Raw genomic sequence first — 27,324 nt, forward strand, 5'->3', positions numbered from 1 at the left:
CCCTTTATCACTTAGCCCCTTCCTACCTTTCCAATATCTCTGAAAAGTCTCTCCTCACTCTCTGCCATGTACTTTTCAATTAAATGATTCTGTCTTCCTGGCTGTTCCATAGACAAGATATTTCAAATCTCTTGACTCTGCATTTTCTTGGTCTATCCCCCATGTCTGGAATGCTTTCACTCTTCCTGCCTGCTTCCTGGCTGATCTGGCTTCAGATCCCTACTAAAATCCCATCTTCCATAAGAGCCTTTCAGAACCTCTTAATTCTAGTGCCTTCCCTCTGTTTATTCTGTATGTAGCTTGTTTGTACAGATTTGTGTGCTTGTTGTCACCATTGGGGTGTGAGTGTCTTGAAGGCAGGGTCTCTCTTTTGCCAATTTTTGTATCCTCAGGGCTTAACACAGTGCCTGGCACATAGTAGGCACTTCTTAACTGCCTGACAGTTCTTGGGATACAATATTCCCAAAGGTAAAAATTCTCTTTTGTGTGTTGTCTGCCTCCATTAAAGTCCTTGAGGGGAAGGACTATCTTTCTTTTTATTTGTATATCCAGTGCTTAGCCTGACACATAGTCAGTGCTAAATAAATGTCTACTGAATTGAATTGAAAAGATGTAGGCTTATGACCAAGAATAATTACTCTACAAAGCAGAGTATAATCCTACAGGAGAGAATATAGATCCTCACTGGAATAGAGATTTTCCAAGCATTTCTGATGGAGGAACCAGAGCTGAATAGGAACTTTGGAATTCAAGAAGAGAAACCTAGGAAGATAAAATTTATCTGAGCAATTGGAAGGGGCTGAATGATGATATATTGTTGACATCTTTGAAGCAAGTGTCCTTTAAAACCCAGGTCCTGGTACATAGAAGCACTTAATAAAGATTTTATTAATTGAGGGACAATTAGATATTAGTGTATCATTATTTCCTCTTGACAGACTAGGAAAATGAAGCTAAGTGAGGTTATGGTTTTTTTAAGTAGTCTTTCCCCCCCCAATTACATGTAAAAACAATTTTTAACATTTGTTCTTGAGGTCAAATTAATTGCCCATGGTACACAGCCAGTATTCATTAGAGGCAAAATTCAAATCCAGTTCTTTCCTGGAATCTAGTGGCACCTGACCCTTCTTTCTGTCCCTTTTCCATCCTTCTATCCCCTTTCTCTCCCATTCTTCTCCCTCCAGCCCCAAATTCCTTCCATCTGGGTAGCTAGCTGATGAAGTGGATAGAGCTCCAGGCCTGAGATCAAATCCAGCCCAAAAAACTTATGAACCATAAATCATTTAACTCCTGTTGATCTGTAAAATGAGGAGCATAATAGCACCTACTTCCCAGGGCTGTTGTGAAGACCAAGTGAGATAACAATTGTAAAGTGTTTATTTAGCACAGTGCCTGCTACATTGTAACTGCTATATAAATGTTAGCGTCTATTACTATTGTAGCACTAAGCACCGTGCCTGGCACATGGTAAGAACTACGTAAATGTCAGTTACCATCAGAGCGCTCAGCAGGGTGCCTGGCTCATAGGCAGCCCTATGGAAATGCTATTTTTTATTAGTTATATATATTAGTTACCATCCAGTGCGTCCTCCGTTCTCTAGGGCCCCCTCCTTTCTTGGGTGCCCCCCTAGTCTCTCCCCGGACCCTTCCGTCCCCTTCTCCGGCTCCCTTTCATTCGGTGCCCAGCAAATAAACCCGGATTTGGAGCCAGGGCACTTGGGTGTGGACGGACACCCTTTCTGTGGAAAGTCGCTTAACCTCTCTGGGCCTCGGTTCTCCTTCTGTAGAACAAAGGGAGTGGCTCGGAAGATCTCTGTGATTCGTTCCCGCCCCAAAAGTCCAAAGATCTTCCGAACCTCAAAGTCTACCTCTCCATCCAAGCCTCTACCACCTACTAACCTACATCCTCCTTCTCCCACCCCGCCCCCTCGCTCTGCTCCGCCCCTTCTTCCCCAGACTCCGCCCCACGATCAGGCCACGCCCACTCGGATGACGCGAGGCGCCGCTGTGCGTGGGGATTCCGGCTGCGACCCCCTCCCTTCCCTTTTCCTCCCAGCGGAGGATTACCCGGCCTGCCCCGCGGCAAGATGGCGGTCTGAAGGGAGCGGGCGGCGGTGAAAAGTTTGTTGTGGGGGCTGGAGGAGTCGGGGCGGGGGCGGGGGAGCAGGAGTCAGAGACTGAGGAGTCGGGGCGGGGGCAGGAGCATGGGGTGAGCTGGAGAATTGGGGTGAGGGGGGCAAGAGGGGTTAACGTGGGGCTGGAGAGAAGGTGGGGGAGGGGTGGGGGGAGGGGCGGGGGGCTCCTCTCCTTGGATCCCCACCTTGCGGCCGGGAGGGTGAGGACAGCGCCCTTAAGGAGCCGCGCCGGAGGCTTCCTACTGTAGCCCAGGCTGGACTTTCCCCTCCCTCTCCCCGGGCATTCATGGCTGATAGGTGCTTTTTACCTGGAGGGACCAGGAGGGGGAGGGGGAGGGGGAGGGGCGGGGAACCTAGAGAGGGTCGCCTCCAGCCTGCCCAGGAGGGGACTAAACAGTGCCCGTGAAACCTTGTTCCAGGCCTAGAGGAACCTTCTTGGACCTCCTATCTCTGGCAGCAGCATCTGCCCAATCCCAGCTGGAAGTCCCGAGGGCCCCCTAGGAAGAAGAGGGGGTGGTGCGGTGCCCCCTACTCCACCCCAGAGCGGGTAAGGTGGTTCCTGGCATCGAGCATAGTATGGCCTGTTCCCTGAGGGAGCAGGAGGGGACAGTTGGAAACTTCAGGAAGAGTATCCCCTTCTTGTTAGCACTTAGGTGAATGTGCTGTGGTTAAGGTCAGCAGTTACCTGCCTGGTTTATGAGAGTTGGACAAAGGAGGCATCTCAGGTATAAACTGTAGTTAGACTGAGAAATAACAATAACACATATTACTACCACACATTCAGTGTTTACAAAGTCTTTACATAACTTCGTCCCTTTTAATCGTCACCAGGAGCCAAATGGTTTTATTACCATTTTACAGTTGAGGAAATGGAATTCCAGAGGTTAAAGGACTTTTCCTGTGGCAACCCAGTAATTGTTGGAGGTGGGGTTTCAAACCAAGTGTCATGTTAGGAAGATAGGCCCATTGCCCTTTCCTTTAACCATTCTGCTCCTCTAGAAATCACCCCTTTATGTTTCTTTGGATAGTTGCCCTCCAAGCCTTTCTCACAGCGTTATGTGCAGCAGCTATATATTATACACTCTCCCCCAAATCCTCTCAGCCTCTAGAGTTGGTAAACTGACTTAAAGTGAAGGTTGGTGGGAATCAGACCATGGGGAATAAGATAATAAGAAGTTGAGATGGAGTGAGTTAAGAAGAAGAACTCATGATTGTGCTTCCCCCATAAAGCTAGCCATCCGCTTTCCAGGTGCTAGTTATCTAGGTTTCAGGATTATCTAGCCTCTTATCCTTTTTGTTCTTTTTATTTACTAGTTATTCTAATAGGGAGCAGGGTTTGGAATAGATAAAAGGGAAATTCAGATTTGAAAGTGTGAAAGGAGAAATTTAAAATTCTTTCAAAATAAGGCTTTAGAATTGCACCTTTCTATAGTCTCTTCCTGACTTCCAAGCCATCTCTTTAGCCACTGATAGTTGAGAAGAATTTGGTGGTATGGTGGTTGACTTTTCCTGTTTGGCACAGGAGAATATGCTGTGGCCTGTAGAAGGGGTCTCTCCTTGGCCAGACCTTGTCCCTATCCTTCTCAGACCTTCTTGTATTGGTAATTTTGTTCTCATTCTATTCATTCTCCTTTCTACCACAAAGCCACTTTTTGTTAGTAACGTTGTCTGACTCAAACCTGAGTTGAGGGGCAGCAGACTTATAGGGAGAGGAAAGGTAAAGATGTTACCACTTTGCTTAATTTCCAGTGGAATTTATCTAGAGGGGTTGTGTGACAGGACTGTTCCTTATCTGGCCTACGTTTTCCCCAGGTTAAATCTATGGTTTCAACAGGAGGCAAGACCAGACTCACAGAGCTGAGATGGCAACATTTTGGTTTCTAAGGGTCTGGAGAAGGCTAAAGAGCTGAGAACATTTCTCTTATTTTGTAATAACTATCTTAGAAATTATAGCTAGCATTGCCACCTGAGGCAGCTGGTGGCTCAGTGGATAAAGTATTGAGTCTGGAGTTAGGAAAACCTGAATTCAGATCTGTCACTGACAAATTTTGTGACCCTGGGCAGATCATGCAGTCTCTGTTTGTTGTAAAATGGAGTTAATAATAACATGTACCTTATAGAGTTGTAAGGATAAGATGAGATATTATTTGTAAAAGTGCTTAGCACATTGCCTGGCACACAGTAGGCACTCTACAAATGTTTATTCTCTCCCTTCTTCTTGCCCTTAGTGAGATACCCGTGTTTTGTAATATATCTCTTGGCATTAATTAATTTTTTAGCCACGATTTTTATTTGAAGGGCCTGGGTGGCCTAACATTGGGGCTGATTGAAGGCAAAATTTAGGTCTGGCATTTGGGGAATGTTGATCAGCAGATGTCTAGTAGCCATACCTTCATTTCAACATCACCAAAAAATCCAGTGATTTATTTAACTGAAGGCATGAGGCTATGGAACTGAGCCTTCGTTTGGGACTTTCTGAGATAGAGATGTAAGGATCATCTCTGGCTTGAATTGATCACCTGACTCTCTTCACAGTATCTATTGTTTATAAAGAGCCACACAAGCCTGATTCCTTTGGCGAAGCCATAATGCTAATGAAATGAGATTCTCATCCTCTTCCGCTCTCTTCACCATTTAGGGCAGTAGTTATTCTAAGATAATCTTTTTCAGAGCCCTTTGCTGTCCTGTGTTTGGGAACTATTGAGAAAGAGATTTTATCTTCATATACATTCCTATCTAGAAGTCTCTGGTGTCCATAATGCTTAAATTGACTCATTTTAGTATTTTATTCTTTAAAAAACAAAAAACAACTGAGCAACAAATTGTCCTATTATAAAGATATAAGGAATTTCATACTTCCCTTCAGTCCCCCAGACCTTACCTCCATATAAAAATAATTGAAAAACAAATGAGATTCCAATGAAACATGTTAAATAAATGCAAGTTCCTGGATTGTATTGGTTATTAGGAAGTAGAGGTCTGGGGTAGTTGAACCTCAAACAGATTTCGCCAAATGTCCAGTGTTGCTCTGTTTGTTCTTATATTTTGTTGTGACTCTTTTGTCAGATTCCTCCCTGCCTCCCTTCCTCTCTCTGTCTTCTCTCCTCTTCCTCTCTTCTCCCTCCTCACTCCTCTCCTTCCCCCTTCCTCCTTTCCTCTCTCTCTTCGTTTCTCCCTCCTCCTCCCCTCTCTATTTTTTCTCATCTCTCCTGATATGAAATAGATATATTTGGAGTTACAGGTTTAAGGCGTGGCAGGTATTTGGTTCACTGGCTTTCCTTAGCCTTGTATTTTAGACTCACTCTTTCCCTCCTTCTGAGTCATGTTCCATCTTTAACATACCCTCTGGGCCCATTTTTTTGCTTCCATAAATGACTGTGCTGTGAGCAGGGTTAGACATGCATTTTGATTGTCCACAGAGCTCCGGATTTGGGGCTAGTGCACTCCTCCTTTTCTAGTATTTTAATGCTTTCTCCTTGATATGATGTGATGTGATAAATCCTTTATATAGGAGAAGTGGAGGAGTTGTAGTTGTGCAATGAATTCTAAGTTATATGGAGTTAGAATTTTCTACTTTCCCTCCCCCACAAATATATAGCAATTACACATCCCAGCATGCTGTACTTTATCTCAATTTGTGCCGCAAGAGCATTGCGTGCTGAAGCGTGTTGTCTCTGTGGACTATAACTTTACATTCAGTAGAGATCCTAAAACTTTGGGCTCAGGGCATGTTTTAACACGTGATTTAATTTTAGGATGGTTGTTGACAGCTCCCATTTTTTAGGCATAAGTAACCTCACTACATGTCCAGTTCTTTTAGCTTCCCTCTCCCATCATTTGTCCTGTGGTAAATTATAGTATAGACCCCATTTTGAAAAAAAACCCTGTGTTAAAGAAATAATTTCATTTTATGGAAGTTAGACATTGTCTTTAAGTTTCTGGCTAGTTGCCAATAGAATTTTTGAATCAGGCAGCATTTAGACTTTGTCCCCCAGTAAACTTCTTGAAAAAAATGTGAGACTCATCCTTTCAGGGGGTTGGGAAAAGAGAAGGAGAGGTGATAGTTTATAAGGGTAAATCTTGGTGGAAAAAGACCATTTCTTTTGAGTTTTCACCTCTTTGTCTCAGTTCTTTTCTTTTTTCCTAGGGTTTTTAGCTGAGACTGATAGTCTCAGATCCAAGAATTTCTCAATTCTAGGGACAGGGAGAGATAGAGAAAAATGTGAGTGGATGAATTCATAAAATGGAAGAGGATAGCAGAATGGATTAGGAAACAGAATCCAACCATGTTGTTTAGAAGAAAACACACTTGGAATGCAAAAACACTTGGAGTTAAAATGAGGGGCTGGAGCAAAATCAGTTATATTTTCAGCTAAAGTAAAAAATTGCAGGAGTAGTTATGATCTCAGATCAGACTACTGTAAATATAGAAAAGATAAAAAGACATAAGCAGTGAACACATATGCCCAAAGGTACCACAGATAGCAAAACAATAGCAATTCTTAATAAAAATGCACCAAATAATATAGGATCGAAATACTTAGAGGAAAGTTAATTGAATGAGGGGAAAAATAAATAATAAACCTACAGTAATGGGGGACTTTAATGTACTCTTTTCAGGCCTTTCCAAATTTAAGTAAAGGAAAAATAAATGAGTTCAAGACTCCTAATGGAAATTTAGAAAAATTAAAAGATTATAGATCTTGGGTAAATACTGAATGGGAATAGAAAGGAATTTACTTATTTTTCATCTGTCAATGGCACCTTTACAAAAATTAACCATGTATTGGGGTATAGAGATCTCATAAAAAATTGAAAAGCAAAGATACCAAACATCATTTATTGATTATAATGTAAAAAGTACATTTAATAAAGAACCTTTAAAGAAAGTATTAAAAAGTAATTGGAGATTAACATAATTCTAAACTGATAGGTCAGAGAACAAATTATAGAAACAATAGTAAATTTTAACAATAATGAAATAATATGCCAAAATGTATGGGATGAAACTAAAACAGTTCTGAGGGTAGAATTTATATCTTTAAACTCTTCTATCAACAGAGAAATCAGTGAATGAGATAACAATAAAAAATGAACAATAGCAAAAAAATCTCCAACTAATCAAAATAGAAATTGTAAACATTAGAGATTAATAACATTGAAAGAAAAAAAATTGACTTGATAAATAAAATCAGAAGCTGTTTTTTAAAAAACTAATCAAGTAGGAAGAAATTAGTTAACCTAACAAAGAAAGAAGAAAACCAAATTATATAAAAATTAAATAGCAATTGAAGAAGTAAGAAAATTATCAGAAACTATCCAGTTGTATGCTTAAAAAGCTGGTAATGTAGAGGAAATTAGATGAAAACTTAGAAAAAATACAAACTATCTGGATTAAAAAAAGAAGAGGTGCTTTTTCTATGAAACTAGAGGGGGAAAAAAACCCCAAATTTAAAGTCACAGAAATAAATGGATTAACAGTACAGATTTTTGTATTACGATTTAACTGAAGTCTAGCTGTAAATTGGCTTGCCTGGCACAATTCGCTAAGATCCTGATGGTGGTTCCTTATCTTTACCTCAGATCTGCTTTTCCTTCACAGTGTCCATGTCTTGTAAAGTAAGATGGAAACAGCCAGTGCCTTTTTTGAACTTATTAGCCTGTAGAGCACAGTTCCCCAGCTAGTGTAATTTGATAATGTAGTTGGCGTGTGTCTTCTTTAGTCCTTGGGTTTCTTTGATGCTCCCTTGGTGGACGTGATGTTAACTGTGGTAGAAAAAGGAGGTGGGAGGGCAGGGATACAATAATGGTGGTTTGCATCATGTACTTAGAAGTGTTATTGGACAGATAACTATACTCATGGATGATTGGGTGGTGAATTTCAGAGATACACTTACGCCTTTCCTCTCTCTGTTTCTTGATATGTTCTAAACTGAAAAAAGGTTGGGAAACTGAAACAGTGCCAAGGGGTAGTTAGTTAAACAAACTATTAAATAAACTGCCATGCTTAGCAATCCTTTCAGGTTTTTGAGAAGCTTGATATGTCAGAGAAGGGGTTTGAGTTGCTGGACAGTGACATGAATGGATGAGTTTCCTCAGTTTAGGTGTTTGGTAGCCCCTGAGGCATCTCTTCCCAGCCTGTGATTTGGCTGTATGTATGTCTATGTAATGCCTATGTTAAAGCAGCTTGTTTCCAGAAATACTACACCTCTTTATTGTGTAACTTCATTGTGAATACAAAACGGAATGGTAAGGTGGCATTGTGTGGAGAATAGAAAACTGAGGAGTCAGTGGACGGGACTTCTGGCTTTATGTTCTGACCAGAACCAGGTTCCCTGTCTCTTTGGAAGAATGAAGGGAGTATGTCTTAGGAAAACATTCTGGTCCTTTAGAGGAATGGTGCTATATTAAGGGAATAGTATTATAATAGCAGCATTAATATTTTTTATTCAAGGCTGAATTATGTGGTTAATGGCTTGTCTAGCAGTTCGTTTTGACTTTTTATTCTCCAATAGCACTTGCTTTACAGGGTAAGTAGGGGAATGAGGAGGTAAAGCTTAAACCATTGGTGGTTTCTTCCTTGTTACCATCTCCTATAAGGGCATGATATTTGGATAGTGGTGAAAAGTTGAATTATTAAGCAGATTTTTGGAGTGAAGTGACCAAACTGAACCAGGATGAAAAAAGCACTTCCATTTGTACTTGTATGACCCTCAGTTTCTTTCATTTATATGTATATATCCTCCAAGGCTCTTTCTTCAGCTCTCCTTCTTGGCAATCCTATCTACTTTGGTGGATTTAGTTGCTATGTCTTTGCCAGTGACTCCCAAATTCTTATGTCCTAGCCTAGTGTCCTCATGTCACTCATTGTCTTTTGGATAACTGTATGTGATGTCCTGCTAGAAGCTTAAACTTAATATATCCCTAACTGAATTCATCCTTCTTAAAATGTTTTCTATGAAATTAGAGGGGAAAAAAACCCAAACTTTAAAATCACAGAAATAAATGGATTAACAGTGCAGATTTTTTTTTATTACAATTTAACTAAAGTCTAGCTGTAAATTGGCTTGCCTGGCACAATTCGCTAAGATCCTGGCATTAGTTCCTTATCTTTACGTCAGATCTGCTTTTCCTTCACAGTGTCTGTGTCTTGCAAAATAAGATGGAAATAGCCAGTGCCTTTTGTGAACTTATTAGCACAGTTCCCCAGCTTTTTCTTAAAATTGACTCTCCTCAACTACCCATTTCTGTGGATGGTATGAACCCAACTTAAAACCTCCAAGTTCCATTTGACCCTTTCTCTACCTTCTCTTTATCCAGATAGCTGTAAGGTCCTAGTGATTGTACCTCCATGCTATTTCCTAGCTTGGCTCTCTTTTTTCCATTCTTGTCAGTATCCTGGCTGAAACTTTCATCACCTGGATCCTAGATTTAGATTTGGAATAGGGGAGGATTTGAGAGGCTATTTAGTTCACCTTGCTTTGTTTTACAAATAAGGAAGGTGAGGCCCAGAAAGGTGAAGTGACTTGTTTAAGGTCAGACAGATGTAAGAGTCAAAGCTCTGGTTTGAACTTGGGTCTTTTGATTCTTAAAAAAAGTTCTTTTCCTACTGTACCATGGTTCCTCTTGGATAGACTGTTGTAACAGTCTACTAAGTGGTGTCCCTGTCTTGAGTCTTTCATTTATCCAATTCATCTGTCGCACAGCTGTCAAAATATTTGTCATAATACACAAATATGGCCACTTCATTTCCCTATAGTGACTTCCCCGTTGCTCGTAGGATAAAATGCAAATTGCTTAGGTTGGTATTAAAAGACATACACAGTGTGGGACCACCCTATCTTTCCCACCTTACTTTACATTCTACATACTCAGTTCCAACTAAGCTAATTATTTCCCAGTCTTATCCTACATTTCCTGTCCTTTATGCATTCATATCATTATCCTCTATGGCTATAATGTACTCCTTTGTAATCTCTACTTATCAAAATCCTTGCTTTTCCTAGACCCAGCTTAGGTTCTACCTTTTTTCATGAGATCCTCTCTAATGCCCTACAAAGTAAGTGATTTCTCACTTCTCAAAGTTTTCCTAAAACATTTTGTCTTGATTCCTCCTTTTCCCCTATCACTTTTTAAAAAATAAGCTTTTATTGATAGTCTCTTTCTTAGATCACCATAGTATTTTATGTATCCCTCCCCCTGCACCTCTCAAAGACCCATCCCATATGACAAATAGTATTTTTTGAGAGGAAAAAAAAAGGCAATATTGATTGACACATTGAAAAAGTCTGAATGCAAGTGCAGTGTGTAACACTCAGTCACTTTCTTTGTATTTATATTTGTTTGTTCAGGTCAGAACTGTGTTGTTTTTCATCTTTCTGTTCCTATTGTGCAGTTTGCATGTTGTATAGGTACTTAATGTTTATTGAATTGAATTAGTTTGAAATTATTCCTCAGTTGGAGACCTAGCCTTTGGATCTTCCAGCTCAGTAATCCTACCTTACATGTGGCTCCTCCACTTTCTTCCTTCTTGGTTCAGTCAGAATAACACCAATTTCTGGGCAGCCCTATGTGAGTGCACATGAATTTTTTTCAGGGAAGGAGAATAATTCTTCTATCTTGGGTCAAGTTATTAGGTCTTTGTTTATTACATTCTTTGCATGAAATAAGGTTAGGAATGTGGGTTGGAGCCTAAACTGTCAGATAAGATCCTTATTTTAACTAGTTTCCCTTTTTGCTTCTGTTTTTGCTGAGAGAGAGTTAGACTCCCCCAGACTGGAGTTTGGAAGAGTTTTCCAGTGAATGAAGTTTTCTAAACACAATCTATCACTCTCCATTCTATCTAAATTTAAGAAATTTGATCAATGATGTTTCCAATGGACCAGCAGTGATGCGTGACAACCACCTCCTGAGAGTGAGGATGGATTCCAGAGACCTCTCCTGTCTCCTACTTGTCAAGTCTCCATCTGCTCCTGGGCTATCCATAGATACCAAAGAACAGAGAAGTCGGTGTTCTGAGAGGTGGAGAGCTCAGCAAATGGGGATTTATGGGAGTTTCCCATTTACTCTCTCTGATGGTAGTTGTAACTTTTGGGTAGAAGAATTAAAACACCGGACCTAGAAGAGCATGAGCACTGAGGAAGGTGTCCTCTGCTTTACCTTGTGCTACAGAGATTGCCAAGACCAGCTCTAGGCTAAAGTGGCAGCTAGTCACCTGTGCTACAGCATGAGGCTACTATAGGACAGAGGGACCCCACTTCCAGCCTGAACACTCACTCTCTGGTCATGCTAATCCCAGGCAGGTATCAAGGTGTCAGTCTGCTTCGGACTTTTCATTTTATTGGCCATCAGTAGTTAGTGTACTTCCTCTCAGGTGTCTTCTGCCCAAAGATTCCCCAAATTAGCACCTGATAAATCCTCTTCCATTGTAGGCCTTTTTAGGACAGGAAGGGAGTATAGTGAGGGAGAAGGGGAGTTTTATTCCCTCTGTTGCTTCCCATGACATGCTGCTTGGGGTTACTGCCACCCACTTGAAAAAATATAGCCAGAATGCTTTCATATGTATAAATGATCCTGGGTGAGTAGGATAGCCTCCCATGCTAGGGAACATGGAGTCCTTTTTACTGAATCATTATTATTGGGAGAGATGGAAAGGACTCCACTAGACACAGGCTGTCTGCTGAGTATAAGGCTTCTATGTCCTAGAAGCCCTATCAGAGCCCATGAGACTGGCAGGACACTAACCCATCCCCTCCTGGCATGTAGAGTGTGGTCAGACACTGTCCCATTGTATTTCATTTTCCAGTGCAATTCCCATAGTCATCTTCTTAGTTCTGAGACTGGTTCCTTCATTCTCTTTCTACTTGTTATTCATGTGGGAAGAGATAAAATGGGTTTAGCTGGGGTAGGCTAAGTAGGTAGGTAGTCGTGCCTGGCTGTGAGTAGCTTTGCTCCCAAATCCTATCACTTGACATTTTTGATTGGTATTGCCAGAAATTTACAGCATAGTCTGGTAGTAGTATTTGTGGAGCAGAGAATGGGAAGAGAAGTTGATCACTCTGCCAGTAATACCCTCTTCCCTCTACTTATCTACTCTTACTGTGTGTACCCAAAGATTATTGGTTTTTTTTTGTTGTTGTTTATTTTGCTTTTATTTTCTGGTTAAAGAAAAAGCTTTGTTCCCAGGCATAGTTGATTGATGGAGGGTGAAGCCCAGGTAATTGTCATGCTTCCCCTGGGAGTTGTTTTCTGTAGTTCTTCAAACCTGCTGAAGGGGGTAGTCTGTCTGAACCCTTTCTCTTGGGAGCATCTGTGGCACATACCCCCACAGGCAGGGAGGAGAAGATAGTTGTGGTATCCTCTAGTTTGGCATCCCTTCTCTCTTTTTGCAGCTCCAGAGTTGGGCTGCTCGTAAACCAAGCTGTCTGTTTATATGGAGAGCCTGGAGGGTGTCTGCCATGAGTCTGCTGCTAACAACAAGAACTGGCTGGTTTGGGAGAAGACACTAACCCCGTGAGTCTGAACCTAGCCACATGATGTGCTTCTGATGCTTTGTCAGCCAATCTCCTTCTCCAAGTCTTTACTAGAGCCTAGTTGCTTCCTGCAGTCTGATGGACTCATGCATTTATTTCTCCCTTAATCTTTGAGAATCTCCCTTAAGCTTCAAGGAGCCCCTTCCAAGGGTTTGGAGTGGAGGTGTGTCGTTTGGAGGGCTGTATCTTCTCTAGCTTGGCACTGATGCCCCCCTCCCAGCTTCCCCACAGTTCCATTGTGCTTCACGTTTCTCCTGTTGGTTTCCCAGGCTGCTCTATAGCTTCCATTTTGACTATAGGGCCTAAAGACTCCCTGAAAGCTACAATGACTTCTGATTTCTGTACCTCGGAGGTAGACAGGATTAGAATGGGAAGTGGAAAGAGGATTTTCCCCTAGTCCAGATGTCTTACTACTATCCTAAGACTCCTATTATCCTTGATCTTCATTGAAAAGAATGGTGGGGTAGTGCTCCCATCACTTCTCCCCTCTGGAGAGGAACAGTTCCAGGCTTTTTCAACAAGAGAAATGTTTGGAATCAGGGAGGAGAGGTGGTTGGGAAGAAATTTAGCTTAGGCTTTGGGGAATTCCAGGAAAGAGTAATTAGCCCCTAAAACTGAAAGACAGTATTAGTATAGTGAAAAGAGGACTGGATTTTGAGTAAGAAGACCTGCGTGTGAATCTTGGCACTTACCATAGCGTTGTGATTTGGGGTCAGTCACTTGGGTTCTCTGGTCTTTTGTGAAATGAGGGAATGAGACTAGATGTTTTCCAAGTTCACTTCCACTTCCAAATCCTGTGAAACTTGTATCCATATTCAGGTGCCTGTTTTAAAGCATGACTTTGCCCTCTTGCTCTCACTATTCTTTGAGGTGGGTGGTGAGTGAAGTTTGACCTTTCTTCACATCTGGAGGTTGGGGTGGACTTTACCCAGGTTGAGATATAGCAACTACAAAGGAAGACTTAGCCAGAAAGGGGAGAGAGAAGACCTGGTCTTCGACTTCTACCATTCCCAGCCTGGCTTGTAGATGGGTGAGTGAAAACTCAGGCTGGATGGGCAATTCACACAAAGCTTTTCTTTTACCAGCTTAGATGAGGTAGGGAAGAAGAGGGTTTCCAGATAAATGCTCAGTGTTCCTTTGTGTTCTGATAAAACAGTTAAAAACAGCTTTCTTGTCCTCCTGGTTGCACTGTTTCCTGAAGCTCCCACCCTGTTCCAACAGAAGGTCCTAATAGTAAGTGTTTTAAAACAGGGAGTTTGGTTCCTGACAGGCTTTGCTAAGCCCTTCTAGAAAAAGAAATTGGTTTTTATTTAGAGGACAGAAAGCAAAGAGTAGGGTCTCAGTCAGTGGGAGAGTTGTGTGCGTATACGTTTCTTTGTAATCTTGGGGTTGGGATGAGGAAGGCAGGAAGTGAATGTGCTGGTGACCATTCTGGTTTTGTTCAAGAAAGCCAGAGGGACTTGGAGCGAGACCTCGGTCAGAAACATTTATCAGTCTGCCCTCTTTGGGAAAGAGAAGCCTTGTTTAGGATATGTTGATGCAGGGTACTTTTAGTCTAGTGAACTCAGCATTCACTGTATTCAAAGTGGGTGATAAGGTTGGCATAGGGGGCTGAATGGTGAAGAAGAGAAGCATGCATTGCCAGGTGTGTTATAATTTGGTCTTGAATAAAATAGGGGCTACCTTTGTTCCTTTAGAGTTTGTTTAGGGCAGAAGATAAGATAGGCAGTGCTTGTAGTGTTTGTTCAGGTGGGTACTTATAAGTAGCCAGCACTGGTTCTAAGCAGCTCAGGGTTACCCTGGATCCAGACATTTCCCATCTTCTTGGGACTTCTGAAGACCTGTCACTCTAGTGAAGCCAGACAGAGGACCAGACCAGGAGCTTGGGCAACAGGCTGAATTGGATGGTAAGGCCTGTGTTAGTTGGGACAAGCCAGCTTCTTCACTGATCAAGGGCTTGGCCTGTGAGCTGATTGACATCTAGCTATTGCTCAGAACGCTAAACTGATGCTCCTCCCAGACCCCACCCCCACGATGTTGGCTGCCTGCCTGCCACGCGCCCAGGATTGCTGGAGGCTTTGCTCATGCCTCTCAGGAACAGCTGCACACTTGACCTGGGTAGGGGATGTAGAGGGGGGAAGGGTAGCAGGAAAAGCACTGGCAGACTGAACCTCAGGTCCACTGTGGTAGGGATAGATAGCCAGCTATATGAGGAATGATTATGGCTCTATGTACCTCTGTCTAAAGATTTGCAGATTGATAGGGTTACTTGGGGATAGACTTGAAAGAAATCTGACTGGGGAAGGAGCCTCTTCTGTGGTGAACCCTGTTTTGCTTCTTTGATAAATATATCCCTTAATGTTGAGTGAGGAAGTAGGAAGGAATTGGTGGGGTAATAGGGGCCAGCAGGTTAGACTTTCCTGGAATTTGGTTAGAAACAGAGCCCTGTTTTTTTAGGGGGAATCTAGAAATAGACCTGCATGGGATACAGTCTCCTTCCACTTACAGGACTATGTTCTTGTCTGGCTTTCAAGTTACTGAAATGTCTGAGTCCCTGACTCTTTAAGACACAAGATTCCCCTCCTATTTTATTCATGAGGTAGCATTTGGTCTCTGTGTGCCTTACTCCCAAATTTTTTTTCTGAATGAGAATTTAAGTGAGGTTTACTCTTAAATTATGTCTGTTTTCCAAAGTTACAAAGATTTTTGTAGCAGTACAGGAAATAGAACCCAGAAATCAGGAGATTTCCAGCTGATTGCTTTTTCTTCTGTATCATGCTGCCTCCAATAGGGATTCAGCCTTTTTTAGGGCTGAAGAAGCTGAGTTAGGGCCAGATGAATTTTCAAAACCTGGTATAGTTGTGAGAGTTTGGGGTGATTTTTAATTTAAAGGGCCAAGAAAGCCAGGAACATTTAGGAGCCCCATTTTCCAATTCAAGAGAGGAGAGAGAGAGAGAGAGAGAAGGAGAAGGAGAAGGAGAAGGAGATGGATATGGATATGGATATGGATATGCGGATGAGGTGATAGGGAGGAGTAGGGAGACCAGATGCTTGAGGGATTGAGACTGTTACTTTCTCTAGCTACAGTATGAATTTTGCTGCCCTGTCTGGTAGACAGCATTAGATCTGTCAGGAATCTGGTCCCTGACAAGGGAAATTGTTGTAACCTCAGCTCACATGTGGATCACACCCACATATTTGCCCTGTGCCTTCTTCAAAAGAGATTCCTTTTTCTTTCTTCTTGGTGACATCCTGGACATTGGGAAAGTCCATAAAGAACCTGCCTCAAGGGTAGCAGAGTATAGTTCAGTCTTTGAAATAACTATGTCAGGAATGCCAGGGAAGAGCCAGAGGTGATGGCATTGCCCCTCCCTACTGCTCATTGGGCTCAGGGAAACAGGTATGTCCCATTTCCTAGCATGGGGGGTCAGTAGTGGCATGGAGACTGTAACAGATTTCTCTTGTCTGCTCACCTCCTCACCCAGCTGTTCTATAGGTTAGCAGTGCATGTCTGGTCCTATTTCTGATGAAAGTAAACTTTGTTCTTTGGAGGCTGATAATCATGCCCCATGGGGGTGTAATCAGGGAGAAGGTATTTAATACAGGGCAGGCGGGAACAGGAGGCCTGTCCCAGCTGGCAGATTGCAACATGACAATTAGGTACAGTCTCATCTCTCTCCCCTCCTCCCTTTACTGTCCCAGCCTATAGACAAGAGGTGTAGAAAGAATGTTATGCAGGAGTAGAGTAAAAAAAAGAAAGGTGGGAAGGAGAGGGAGGAGCTTTGTATACTTTTTCCTAGGAATTGGAAGAGGAAAGTACTACTATGATAGACTTCACGTGATAGATAGACCCAGCTGTGTGTCTGTTGGCTTTCTTGTAGTTGGAGTCCAAGATGCCTCTTGGTTGACCCAGGCAGCAAGAGTTCTTAGGGATTATCCCACCTTTCTTTATCAACTATTTTTGTAGTTCAGCCTGTCATAAAACCTAGCTCTTCCCCCCCCCCCAATATGATAGGTTGAGGTGGTTCAGCAGCTTCTCTAGTATACTTAAGACCCCATACCCCCACACCCCGTTCCTGTCACAAGGTAAATCTCTGTTCCATAGGACTTCCTGGAACCATCCCAGCCTCCTGGGAAGCAGCACTGGCTCAGCCACAGTCACTCAAAACCCTTCCTAGGCTTTTGTGGAATCTTCCATCTCCCCCCAGCCCCAGCTGCTTTTCCTCAGATTCCTTCCAACCTCATGAAATCTATCCTAGGCTGAGCCTCTTCAAGCCAGAATCTGATGCTTGGAAGACTTTTCTTATTCATGAGATCTCGAAAAGACAAACTGGAGGAGGGATCAGGGAGGTCCTGGAGTAATATTCTCCATCTTCTCTCCTGATGTTCCTTCATTGTTCTACTTCAGTCCCCTCTCTTTACTGTCTTCTATCTTGCAGCTGAGTTATCAGATCTTTTTTGCTCTTTGCCCTTTTACCAGTTGTACTTATTCTCCATAGAGCTTCTCTCTTCCCTTTTTAGGATAGCAGGCTCCATGGATGTATAGAGAGTTACTGCCCTGTCCCTTTCCCCCAGCAGAACATGATTTATGGTTCCTTGTAAGTTCAAGAGTTGGGATATGGAGCCAGATGACCCAGCAGGGTCACAATGTGCATGAATAGATCAAGAATGAGGATGACGATGGGGATAGGGATGGGGTGAGTCCGGCTCCTGGGAATCAACAGTTTCAACCCTAACTATAAATTATATTCTCTGTCCAGACAGATTCCCTTTTGATGATCTGCCTGATAATTGTCTTCCCTACTTTTCTTCTGTGGCAATAGGTTACCCCTCTCCACATGGTACCATATACCAAGCCCCCTTTCTGCCATTTAGAAGTGTTTTGAAAAGAACAGGTGGCTTCCATGCTGATTTCTCAGTATGAATTTTCAACTGACCATCGTTGTTCATTGTCTCTGATAACCTGAGCTGGTCTTAGCTTAGGGTGGGAAGGGGGGATATGTTTGTTCAAGGTCCTTTGCATTTTTAGCAGCTGAGACAAGCTAAGCCACAGGATGTGGATGTAACTAGAGCCAAGGACTGTGGGGCTTGGAATGGGGCAGATCTGCTTACAGGTAGGGTTACCAGACACCTGAGAGAGAGAGAGAGAGAGAGGAGAGAGAGAACTCATCCTATCTCTGCTCACACCAGCAGGCCTGGTGCCATGAAAAAGAGGTGGGGAGAAAACTTTGTATTGTAGAGAGGAGAGAATTATGGGGGGGGCGGGGTAAGGGGCACATGAAAGGACCTGCAGGGAGGAAGTCATTCTTTGGAAGCAGGGGGTGGAGTGACTAGGAAAATGGGCAGGCATTTGGCTTCTCTTTCAGAGAAGATGAAGACTGGCAGGGCATTTCTCTGTCTTCCTCACAGGTTTAGGTGACTGCTGTGGCTTGGCTGCCCCTTCCTTCTCTTTTATCCTGTCCTGTGCCACCAGTACATTGTGGGCTGGGGTCTTTTTGCTCGTGGATAGTGATAGTGTTGGGGCCATTCACCTGTGCTCCTTTCCTTGCTACTTCCTAACTATGTGCCTTGCTGGAGAGTCACCCCTTTAAATCTGGCAGCCTAATGGTCTCTCTAGGCTCCTTCCCCCAGGCCTCTTCTTGAGAGATACTGCTTTAGGGGAGCCTGATGGCCCCAGGCTGATGGGGTTGTGGCTTGTTTGCTCTCCCACTCCACTCTTAAGGAATGTGCTATGTCCTTGTGGGCCTGCCCAGCATTCCTGCAGAGCGAGTCAGTCAGCATGCTGCCTGCACCCTGTGGGGACATGCTTCTGGTCTGCCATCAGAGGGAACTCAGAGGTTGTGGCTCGTGCCCCTGAGGCCCAGACCCAGTTCCCCTTAGCCCCACCCTACCCCAGGGTGTGGATTGGGCCGCCCAGACAGAGACCTTGCCTTATATCCTCCCTTCATCCCTCCAGCACGCTTCTTGCCTAGGGCCCTGCAGGAATGCAACAGGAACACACTGCCGAGTCACAGCCAGGGCATGTCCTGACAGCAGAAACACATGCTCCTTCCTGCTCTGCTCCCACCAACCCCCATCTCTATGACTGGGATGGGAGCTTGTTTTTATATCAAAGAGGCCAGTTGAGGTTAGTGCCTCCCCCAGCTTCAGGCAGGTGTTGACTGCCCCCATGCTGTAGCTGTGTTCACTGCAAGTGACAATACCCTTGTGGCTTCAGAATAGGATTTGGGAGTTGGAAAGAGGGGGAAAGGTCCAGTTTTCTCCTGCACCTGTGTTTGTTCTCTTTCCGAGGTGTGTTAAATTTCAGTTTGCGCTGTGGAAGTGTTTGTGCCCACAGAAACAAGTGGGATAGTAGTTAGGGAACATTGGTGTTACCCATTGATGTCCTCTTTAGATTTCTCTTTTCTTTTCCTGCTTACCCCACTGGAGATTTCTTGGTTGTTTCAGAGCCCTGAGGAAGCAGTGGGCAGGGCAGGGAATGTGGGCAGCCAATCCAGAGGCACGTGGCAAGTTGAGGTCCCTCTCTGCTCCCTCTCAGATTCCTTGTCTGAGACATTTCCTCTGGAATTCCATAGCGAAGGATTGGGAACTAAAGTTCTCATGGTTCAGTAAGACCTACTTCTCTTCATCCATACTTTTTTTCATTCACTCCTGGGTGTCAGTCTTTTCTCTAGTTCTCCCTAATGGATATCCTTGGCCCTGGGGACTGAGGATAGGCAAGCTGGCAGTCCTGACAGACAGGTGACTGACACTTGGTTTCTCCTTTCTTCCTCTTCTTGGATTTCAGGAGCTGTCAGTTAGAGGAGGTGGAGGGGCCCCAGGATGAGGAGAGCCAAGGGCTGACTCCAGGACAGCAGAACGGAGGGAGCTGCCGATAAACAGAAGGTATGTCTCTAGAGGCCTGAAGTAGGCTTTTCAGTGGGGGAGACTTAGGCCAAGCTAAAGGTTGGGATAAAAGATGGAAGGTGTTGGTGACTGGAACTGTGAGAGCTGTGATAGCGAGGTGGTGGATTTGCTGGATCCTAAACCTTTGGGGGTTCTGGAGTCCTCTTGCACTCACGGTCCCCCCCCCCCCCAACCCGAGCCCTAGGGGAAGAGGTGCTTGAAACACAAGCCCTGTAGTATATTAGCCAAGGCTTGTTTTCTGTCTTTAGGGTGGGAGGAGGCCATAGAGGACCCAGCAGTCAGGGAATATCTCAGACTCCTCTGTTCTTCCTGTCAGAATGCCTGAGTGAATCTCCTTGGTGAGGCCTCAGTCTGAGCCCCATAGGTGAGTTGTACTTCTCACTGAAAATAGTCTTTACTCTTATTATTTATTCTTCATTATTTACAAGAAGAAAGAAAGAACAAGCATCCACAAACACGGATCCACATATCTTCCCCAGCTGGGTAAGTGGTCCAAAACTCCAGTTATGGTGTTGGGCTTTTAGGGGTGGATGCTTCTTCTTTGGCAACTCCATCATAAGACACTGCAGCATTCCTTCTCATCAGCATCAGTATCCTCATTTCCACCAATCTGGTGTTTGCTGAGATGGGCCTAGGTCTAACAATAATAATAACTTTTGTAAAACATTTTACATATAGTATCTCAGATCCTCACAATCACACTATTAGGTAGGGGCTGTTGTTATCCCATTTTACAGATGAAGAAACTGAGGCCAAGAGAGGTTAAGTAGCTTGCCCAAGGGCACAAGCAGCAGCTAATTGCCTGAGGCAGTTTGGACTTGGCTTTTCTTGACTCTTAATACTGGGCCACCTGGCTGCCAGGTTATGTCTCATCTTTCCCCCACTCATCTGATTCCTGAAGCCAGACAGTCAGCTTCTCTGCCAAAAACCTTTCCTAAAGAACCCTCTCAGTAGCTAGGTATAAGTGGAGATAGGGGGAGGAATGCTGTCTTGAGCTCCTCCCCCCCTCACCTTTCTCATGAAGAGCCTATATCCTCATTTGTCTTCTTTAAGCAGTAACTAAGCATTTCTCTCTGTTCCCCTCTTCTCCCCCTACCTCAGCTCCTCCAGAAGGTTAAGGAGTTTCACCTCTCCCAGGATGACCAGTGCAGCCCCCTCTAAGAAGCCATACCGAAAGGCACCACCACAGCACCGGGAGCTTAGGCCTGAGCTCTCTGCTCCATGGGCTCAGCAGGAGGTCAGCATAGTTGAAAGCCAGGTAACCTAGCTTCAGTGGACACTGGCAGGTACAGAGTCCTGGGCAATCAGCCAGTACTTCCACTGCCTTGACTTCTCTCAGTCTAAGAAGGTAGTAGTGGAAATCAAGGGAGGCAATGGAGGAGGTCATGGAGAGTGGGTAATAATGCTTCTGGGTATGCGCTTCAACTGTCCACAGTATTTGCTGGTATTCAAGCAACTTGCCCAGGAGTGGGTCGTGCCCAGGGGGATTCTGAAGCCTCCAGGCGGTTTGAGTGATCCTACACAGTCAGTCCCCAGGGAAGGCCAAGGAGCCTTAGCACAAAGCACTAGGTTCCTGAACTGTCCAATTTGGACATGCCCAAAAGCAGTGACAAGAGAGTTACCTTGGAGGGCTGTGGCTTAGGGAAAGATCTGAGCCAGACTAAACCTCGGTGGTAGATGTAATCCTGTAGAAATGCTCAGTATAATCTTTTAGAAATGATCATGCACTTTGAACAGGGTGGTAAAGAGCTGCAGAAACCACAAGAATAGATAGTTGTAGGAAGATTAAATTCTGGCCATAACACAAGTTAAAAATAAAGTGGTCCTACTAAGAAATACTTTCAAGATGATCCAGTGCATGTGGAAGTGGGTTTCTACAGAGGAGGTGGAATGGACCAGCACAGTTGAGTCCTAAATATTTGTTTCCCAAACATCTTTGCCCTAGAGTTCAGTAGCCCTTCCTGCTGCTGTACTGCACAATCTCAGAGGTTTCCTCTTCCCCAAGGACTTCTCCTCCCTTCACTTTCAGTCTGAGTAAAGGAAATTCCCTCCATTCTGACCTGGCCTTTTTCCTCCTGTTCGCTCCCACCCATGCTTAGGACCCAAGGTTTAGTGCAGCCACCCTGGCTTGGGAGAGGAGGGATCTCAGTTCCTTCTTTCTCTGAACCCTATGTTATAAGTGTGTGTGTGGGAGGATGGAGGCACTTTCTCAGCATCCCACTTTGGCTCCATAGTCACCAACAATAATTGCTCCTTCCCCTTTGTCAGGGCACCAGCTGGCTTAGAGCACTCTAGCACTGTTTGTATTGGGATGGGGGGTGGGATACATCTTCATGGAAGAAGCTCTGAGGTCAGTGGTCAGTGTGTTTGGCAGGGTCTCTGTGGGTTAGAGGAGAAGCAAGGATGGGGAAGTGAGCACTCCATCTCCTGGTGTTCAGAGCAGGGGTGGGTGACCCAGGGCTTCCTGGCTAGCCATGTTAAAGTTAGGATAGAGGATAGGATGAGCAGGAGCAGGTTCAGAGCTGAGCCTTTGGCCTCTTTTCTTTTGTGCACAGGAGTCCCTGACAGATTCGGAGAGGATGAAGTAAGTGCTAACCTTTAAGCCCTTCAACATAATTCTTTTGTCTGCCCCCCTTTCATTTTTGTGACTCTAGTACCTTGAGTGTCAGAGGCATTTGATCATTTTAATTTAATTATTCCCTATCATCCCCTTTATCCTGGCTTTTGGTTCTGAGGAGAAAGATGAAATCATCTCATTATTTCTGCCTCCTCTCCTCCTCTGTGGGAAGGACACTGCTGGGCCTAGTCCTGTTGGGCCTTATCCTGAGGGCACTTTTCCTTTGGGTGTCTGGGCTGGATTTTTAAGTGAATAATAGACGAGATTGCACCTGGAGGCCCAGTTAGTCTGGCTGGTCACCAGAGACAGAAGGTGTAAAATCTGACCCCTCCTCCTCCTCATTTTCTCTTTTTTCTTCTCATTCCTGGTTTGCCTTTACCCCCTTCTCAGCTGAGTTCTTAGGACTCTGCCCATGCATCACCTCATCCCTAGCAGAAGGAGAAGTAGCCGTTTGGCCAGGGGTCTCCGCTACTACAGAGAGCACAGTTTAGGTTTGAGGCCTCAGTCTCTTCCTCCTTTGCCTATTCTCTTCTGATCCTGGGTACTCCCCTCTTCCTCATCCAGGCTCCTGCAGCAGGAGAATGAGGAGCTGCGGCGGCGCCTGGCCTCTGCTACCAGCCGGACAGAAGCCCTGGAGCGAGAGCTGGAGATTGGACAGGACTATCTGGAGCTGGAGCTGGGTCAGAGCCGAGAAGAATTGGACAAATTCAAAGACAAATTCCGACGGTGAGAGTGGGGCTGAGGGATGGGGGCAGGAGGGACGGACCGGCCTTGCTTGCTGAGTGCTAGCCCTGCCTCTCTTTTCATGTCTGTAGGTTGCAGAATAGCTACACTGCATCACAGAGGAGCAACCAGGAGCTGGAAGACAAGTTGCACACATTGGTAACTGGCCACGAAGGGGGCCTCAAGGGCACCAAGTCCACCAGGGGCAGGGTGCCCTAAGACCCCCAGGGCCAACTCATTGCTCCCAGGGCCTTGTGTTGTCTGAGTCAGGACTGTCCTAATGCTCACGGCTGTTTCTCTTTTCTCCTCGTCTTCCCTTCCCCCATGCCGCCACTGCTGCTGCTGCGCTCTCCTCTCAGGCCTCTCTTAGCCACAGCTGGATTTTTGCAGTTGCGTCTGAGTTTGTTTTTTCTCTCTTGTACCTTGGCCTTGCCCTTGCCCTGGGACCCCCCCTGGGACCCTGGCTAATTACCCTTACCCTTTGCTCCATCACTAGTGCCCTCTTCTGTCCCTCCTCTTTATCCCTGTTCCAGGCCCTGTCCTCTTCCTGGAGCAGTGGCCATGGGTACCCTCTTCTCTCAGGAGCTATGGAGGGCCAGGGAGCCTTGTTAGGTGACTCTTGGGGTACTAAGTGATGCCAGTGTTGGACAGTGTCCTCCCTGCTGCATTCAACAGAGATGACTGAGTGGCTTCTCCATCAGAGGGGCTGGAGCATTGAGGGGTACCCTGAATATGTGTTCCTCTCATTTCCATCTCCTGGAGTTGCTATAAATCTTGTCAGTGTTAGAGAAATATCAGGCTGCCTCTCAGGGCCACCTTCACTGTTTTCCCCTCCATCTCCTCCCTACCCATTCCTGGGCAAAATACAGTAGAGCCTGTGTTTAGAAGGTCCTTGCCTCTGAACAGGTGATGTCAGCTGCTCTTAGCTTGCCCCTTCCTCTTCAGTCTCCCCCCTCCCCCCCCCCCCCAGCTAATGCCCACGAAGGTAATGGTATCCCAGAGACATTTGTACCTGCTGTTTTATGTGGAAGGTGGTAGGTAGCCCATGCCCCCTCCCATCCCTACTCCTGCCATTTAGCCAGCTTAGAGAGCAGGAGAGAGGCCCCTGGTTCCCTATGTCTGTGCATCCATCCATCTGTCTGTCTTGTCTACCTTAGCTGTCCCAGCTCCTGTGGCTATCCCATATCTGTTGGGGGTGGGGGGGAGTGATTTGAGGTGTCAATAGATATTACGCTGAGGCTACTTAATCTCTTATTTTAGGTTAAGAAGGCTGAGATGGACCGGAAAACCCTGGACTGGGAGATTGTGGAGCTGACCAACAAACTCTTGGATGCTAAAACTACCATTAACAAGCTAGAAGAGCTCAATGTAGGTTCCCCATGGGCACGTGTGCCTTTTCTCCCTGGCTGGTGGGGTGGGAGACATGAGCACTGGCTGTGGAGGTCATGAAGGCAGTACCTTCTGGTAAGGGAATCCCTTCCTCCTCCTTGTAGCCCCCCATGCTGGGCACAGGGTAGGCACCAACCTTTGTGCTCTACCTCTAGGAGCGCTACCGGCAGGACTGTAACCTGGCTGTGCAGCTGCTTAAGTGCAACAAGTCCCATTTTCGAAACCATAAGTTTGCTGATGTGAGTGTGACCCCTTTTGCTTCCCCCAGCATCATCTCTGATTCTCACTTGTACTTCCACTTCCCTCTGCTTTCCCACCTTCCTCTTCTGTCTCTCCCTTCTTTATACTCTGGATTCTCTGTCTGGTTGATGTCCTCTGCTCTTACCTGACGGGGTGGAGAATGGAAATAAGGGATCTGTCACCTTTTCCTGAGTAGAGGTAGATAGGGGGAGCAGGGAGAGGATTGAACTCCATGTTTCCAAATGAGTAGGAGGGGATGTGGAGAGAGCTGTTTGACAGGGACAAAGCCTTGGGGACACAAGGTAAAGGAGAGTGTGCCAGTATTCCTCCAAGTAGGGACCAACTACTGAAGACCCTAAGACTGCTCCCAAGCTAAAGGTATTGAGGTTGTAGTTGAAGCATGGGGAGATTCTGGAGGTATCACTGCTGATTTCCTTAAAATTGTTCTGGATCTAGGTATCCAGAAATCCCCATCTGGGGACAGGGGTTGATTTAGAGGTGTCACCCAGGGTTAGAAGTGGGTTCATGTTCTAGTAGCCTTGGCTTTCTACTCATATCTATGTATCTTTCCTATGCAGCTGCCCTATGAACTTCAGGACATGGTTAGCAAGCACTTGCATAGCACACAGGATGCCCCTGGCCCTAGCCCTGCCCCTAGCCTGGCCCCAGGAGCTGTGGTGCCCACCTCAGTCATTGCTCGAGTACTAGAAAAGCCAGAGTCACTCCTGCTCAACTCTGCCCAGTCTGGCAGTGCTGGACGCCCTGTAGCTGAGGATGTCTTTGTGCACGTGGACATGAGTGAGGGGGCCCTGGGCAATCCTACCAGTCCCACAGCTCCACGGAGTCCCACCTCTCAAGCCAATGGGGAGTGTTGCCCACCAGGCAGTACTCGGGGCTCATCAGAGGAAGAGCTGCCCTTGCCACCCTGTGAGAAGCTGAGCCCTTACCCTACTCCACCACCCCCACACCCATTGTACCCAGGCCGAAAAGTGATTGAATTCTCTGAGGACAAGGTGCGAATCCCCAGGAATAGCCCTCTGCCCAACTGTACTTATGCCACCCGACAGGCCATCTCGCTAAGCCTAGTGGAGGAGGGGTCAGATCGAGCCCGACTCAGCCCTGGTAGCCCTGCCTCCACCCAGGTTTCACCTCGACCACTTGCCAGTCCGCCCTCTGTACCTAGTGCTGCGGCCAGCTCGGCTAGCTCTGAAGAGGATCTGCTGTTGGCCAGCTGGCAGCGAGCATTTGTGGATCGGGTACCTCCACCTGCCCCTCTGACCCAACGTACAGCATTTGGGCGTGATGCACTTCCAGATTTGCGCAACTTTGCTGGCAGCCCCTCAGAAAATGAGGACACTGGCCCTGTGCCCTCCTCTCCAATTGGTGAGGGGTGTCGACTCTTACCTTTTCCCAGCCCGCCCCCATCCAGGGATGATGAGGAGTTGAACCTGCCCATGAGCCCCACAGAGGAACGCCAGAAACTGCTTCCTGAGGAGGGAGGGGAAGGATCAGGCACCCCTCCTGGGGAGGGGAGGGTTCGAGTGACCTCTCACCGTCCCCAGAGAAGCCCCAAGCGGATGGGTGTGCACCATTTACACCGAAAGGACAGTTTGACCCAGGCCCAGGAGCAAGGCAACTTGCTTAACTAGACCTTCATCACCCCTTCTCCCTGCTAACGCCTGCTCCCTTCCCCTTCCCCCTTAACATACACAACACCAGGTTGTTACTGCATGGGGGATACTGAGGCATCTTGCTCACTCACTCTAAACTCAGGTTCCCCAACCTTCTGCTCCTTGGACCAGCCAGTTCATGCCATTGAAAAGCAGGGACTTTGACCTTGGATGCAGCATTGAATCAGTCCCTTCACCCAACTTGAGCTTGGCCATTTCTAAAACTGGGACACCAAATGTCTGTCCATATATGGCTCTAAATTTAGGCCCTTACTGATCCATGCTGAGCACAAGACGCCGTATTTTTTCCTAAACCTTGACCATGCCATGTTTTGGTTTGCACTGAATATTTGAGTTGGGGTGAGGGAGGGGTGGGGAAGGTCCTGTCAGTATTTGCCCCCTATTTTGGGGGGAAGGGGTTGTTTTTGGACCCCAACTTTCTATTTACTTATTACCTGAAACTCTTTCCATGGCAAGGGCTATGGTTACAGGTCCTTCCAGTAGAGTTGGCCCCATAGGGGTAAGGATGAATGGAGGATGGCTTAGGGCTTTCTGTCTCCTTGGGGACAGTGGGGTGGAGAGAAATCTGCCTGGTCTGGCCCTAGATCCAGGGAAGACTAGAGGTGCGCCTCCCCTCCTTTGGCTCTAGACTGTTACTCTCAGCTTTGGGAAGTTTTCACATTGATGAGTCTATTTTAAAATCAGAAATAAACTATTTTATCGGTAGTGTTGTGTCATCTGTATCATTTGACCCTCCAAACCTGTTCCTGCTTAGTGATTTCTCCAGACCAGAGGTGGATCTGAAGGCACTCAAGACTTGATGGGATTCCCCACCTCAAATCCCGATACTTGAGGTGACCCTTAGAGCCCCATCCTCATGGGATAAAAACGTATTCCCTGTGTAAGGCTTCTCTAGCCTTGCACCTAGACAGGGACCTTGACCTAGCATTGAGTAATTCCTGTCACCCTGAGCTTGACAACTTCCTGACCTGGGACACATGCCAGCCTAGTTTATGAGCCAGCTGAGCTGCAGGGCTGTTTGGGGTTTAGAGAAAAGAGGCTGCAAGTCAGCAAGGTCTGAGCCACATGAAACGTTGTTAGGCAGGGGATGG

The 27,324-nt window shown here is 45.6% G+C and overlaps 1 protein-coding gene across 23 annotated transcripts; it reads left to right on the forward strand.

Annotated features, from left to right (window-relative positions):
• Nucleotides 1–2,032: 2,032 nt before the first annotated feature.
• On the forward strand, nucleotides 2,033–26,938 carry TJAP1 (tight junction associated protein 1). 23 transcript variants are annotated; one of them, XM_072642255.1, is made up of 13 exons: nucleotides 2,033–2,121; nucleotides 2,555–2,682; nucleotides 12,527–12,647; nucleotides 19,455–19,552; nucleotides 19,822–19,937; nucleotides 20,675–20,831; nucleotides 22,129–22,157; nucleotides 22,755–22,916; nucleotides 23,006–23,072; nucleotides 23,273–23,302; nucleotides 24,174–24,281; nucleotides 24,458–24,541; nucleotides 25,121–26,938. In XM_072642255.1, the coding sequence occupies exons 6-13, from the start codon at nucleotides 20,712–20,714 to the stop codon at nucleotides 26,189–26,191; spliced, it is 1,671 nt and encodes a 556-aa protein (XP_072498356.1). In that variant the 5' UTR covers nucleotides 2,033–2,121; nucleotides 2,555–2,682; nucleotides 12,527–12,647; nucleotides 19,455–19,552; nucleotides 19,822–19,937; nucleotides 20,675–20,711; the 3' UTR covers nucleotides 26,192–26,938. The 23 variants fall into 23 exon arrangements, with proteins under 23 accessions (XP_072498356.1, XP_072498366.1, XP_072498361.1 ...); XM_072642265.1 differs by having other exon boundaries at nucleotides 20,675–20,810; XM_072642260.1 differs by having other exon boundaries at nucleotides 19,890–20,056; nucleotides 20,684–20,831.
• The last annotated feature ends 386 nt before the right edge of the window (nucleotides 26,939–27,324 follow it).

The sequence above is a fragment of the Notamacropus eugenii genome, chromosome 2 (assembly GCF_028372415.1).
Source record: "Notamacropus eugenii isolate mMacEug1 chromosome 2, mMacEug1.pri_v2, whole genome shotgun sequence".
NCBI classification, from domain to species: Eukaryota; Metazoa; Chordata; class Mammalia; order Diprotodontia; family Macropodidae; genus Notamacropus; species Notamacropus eugenii.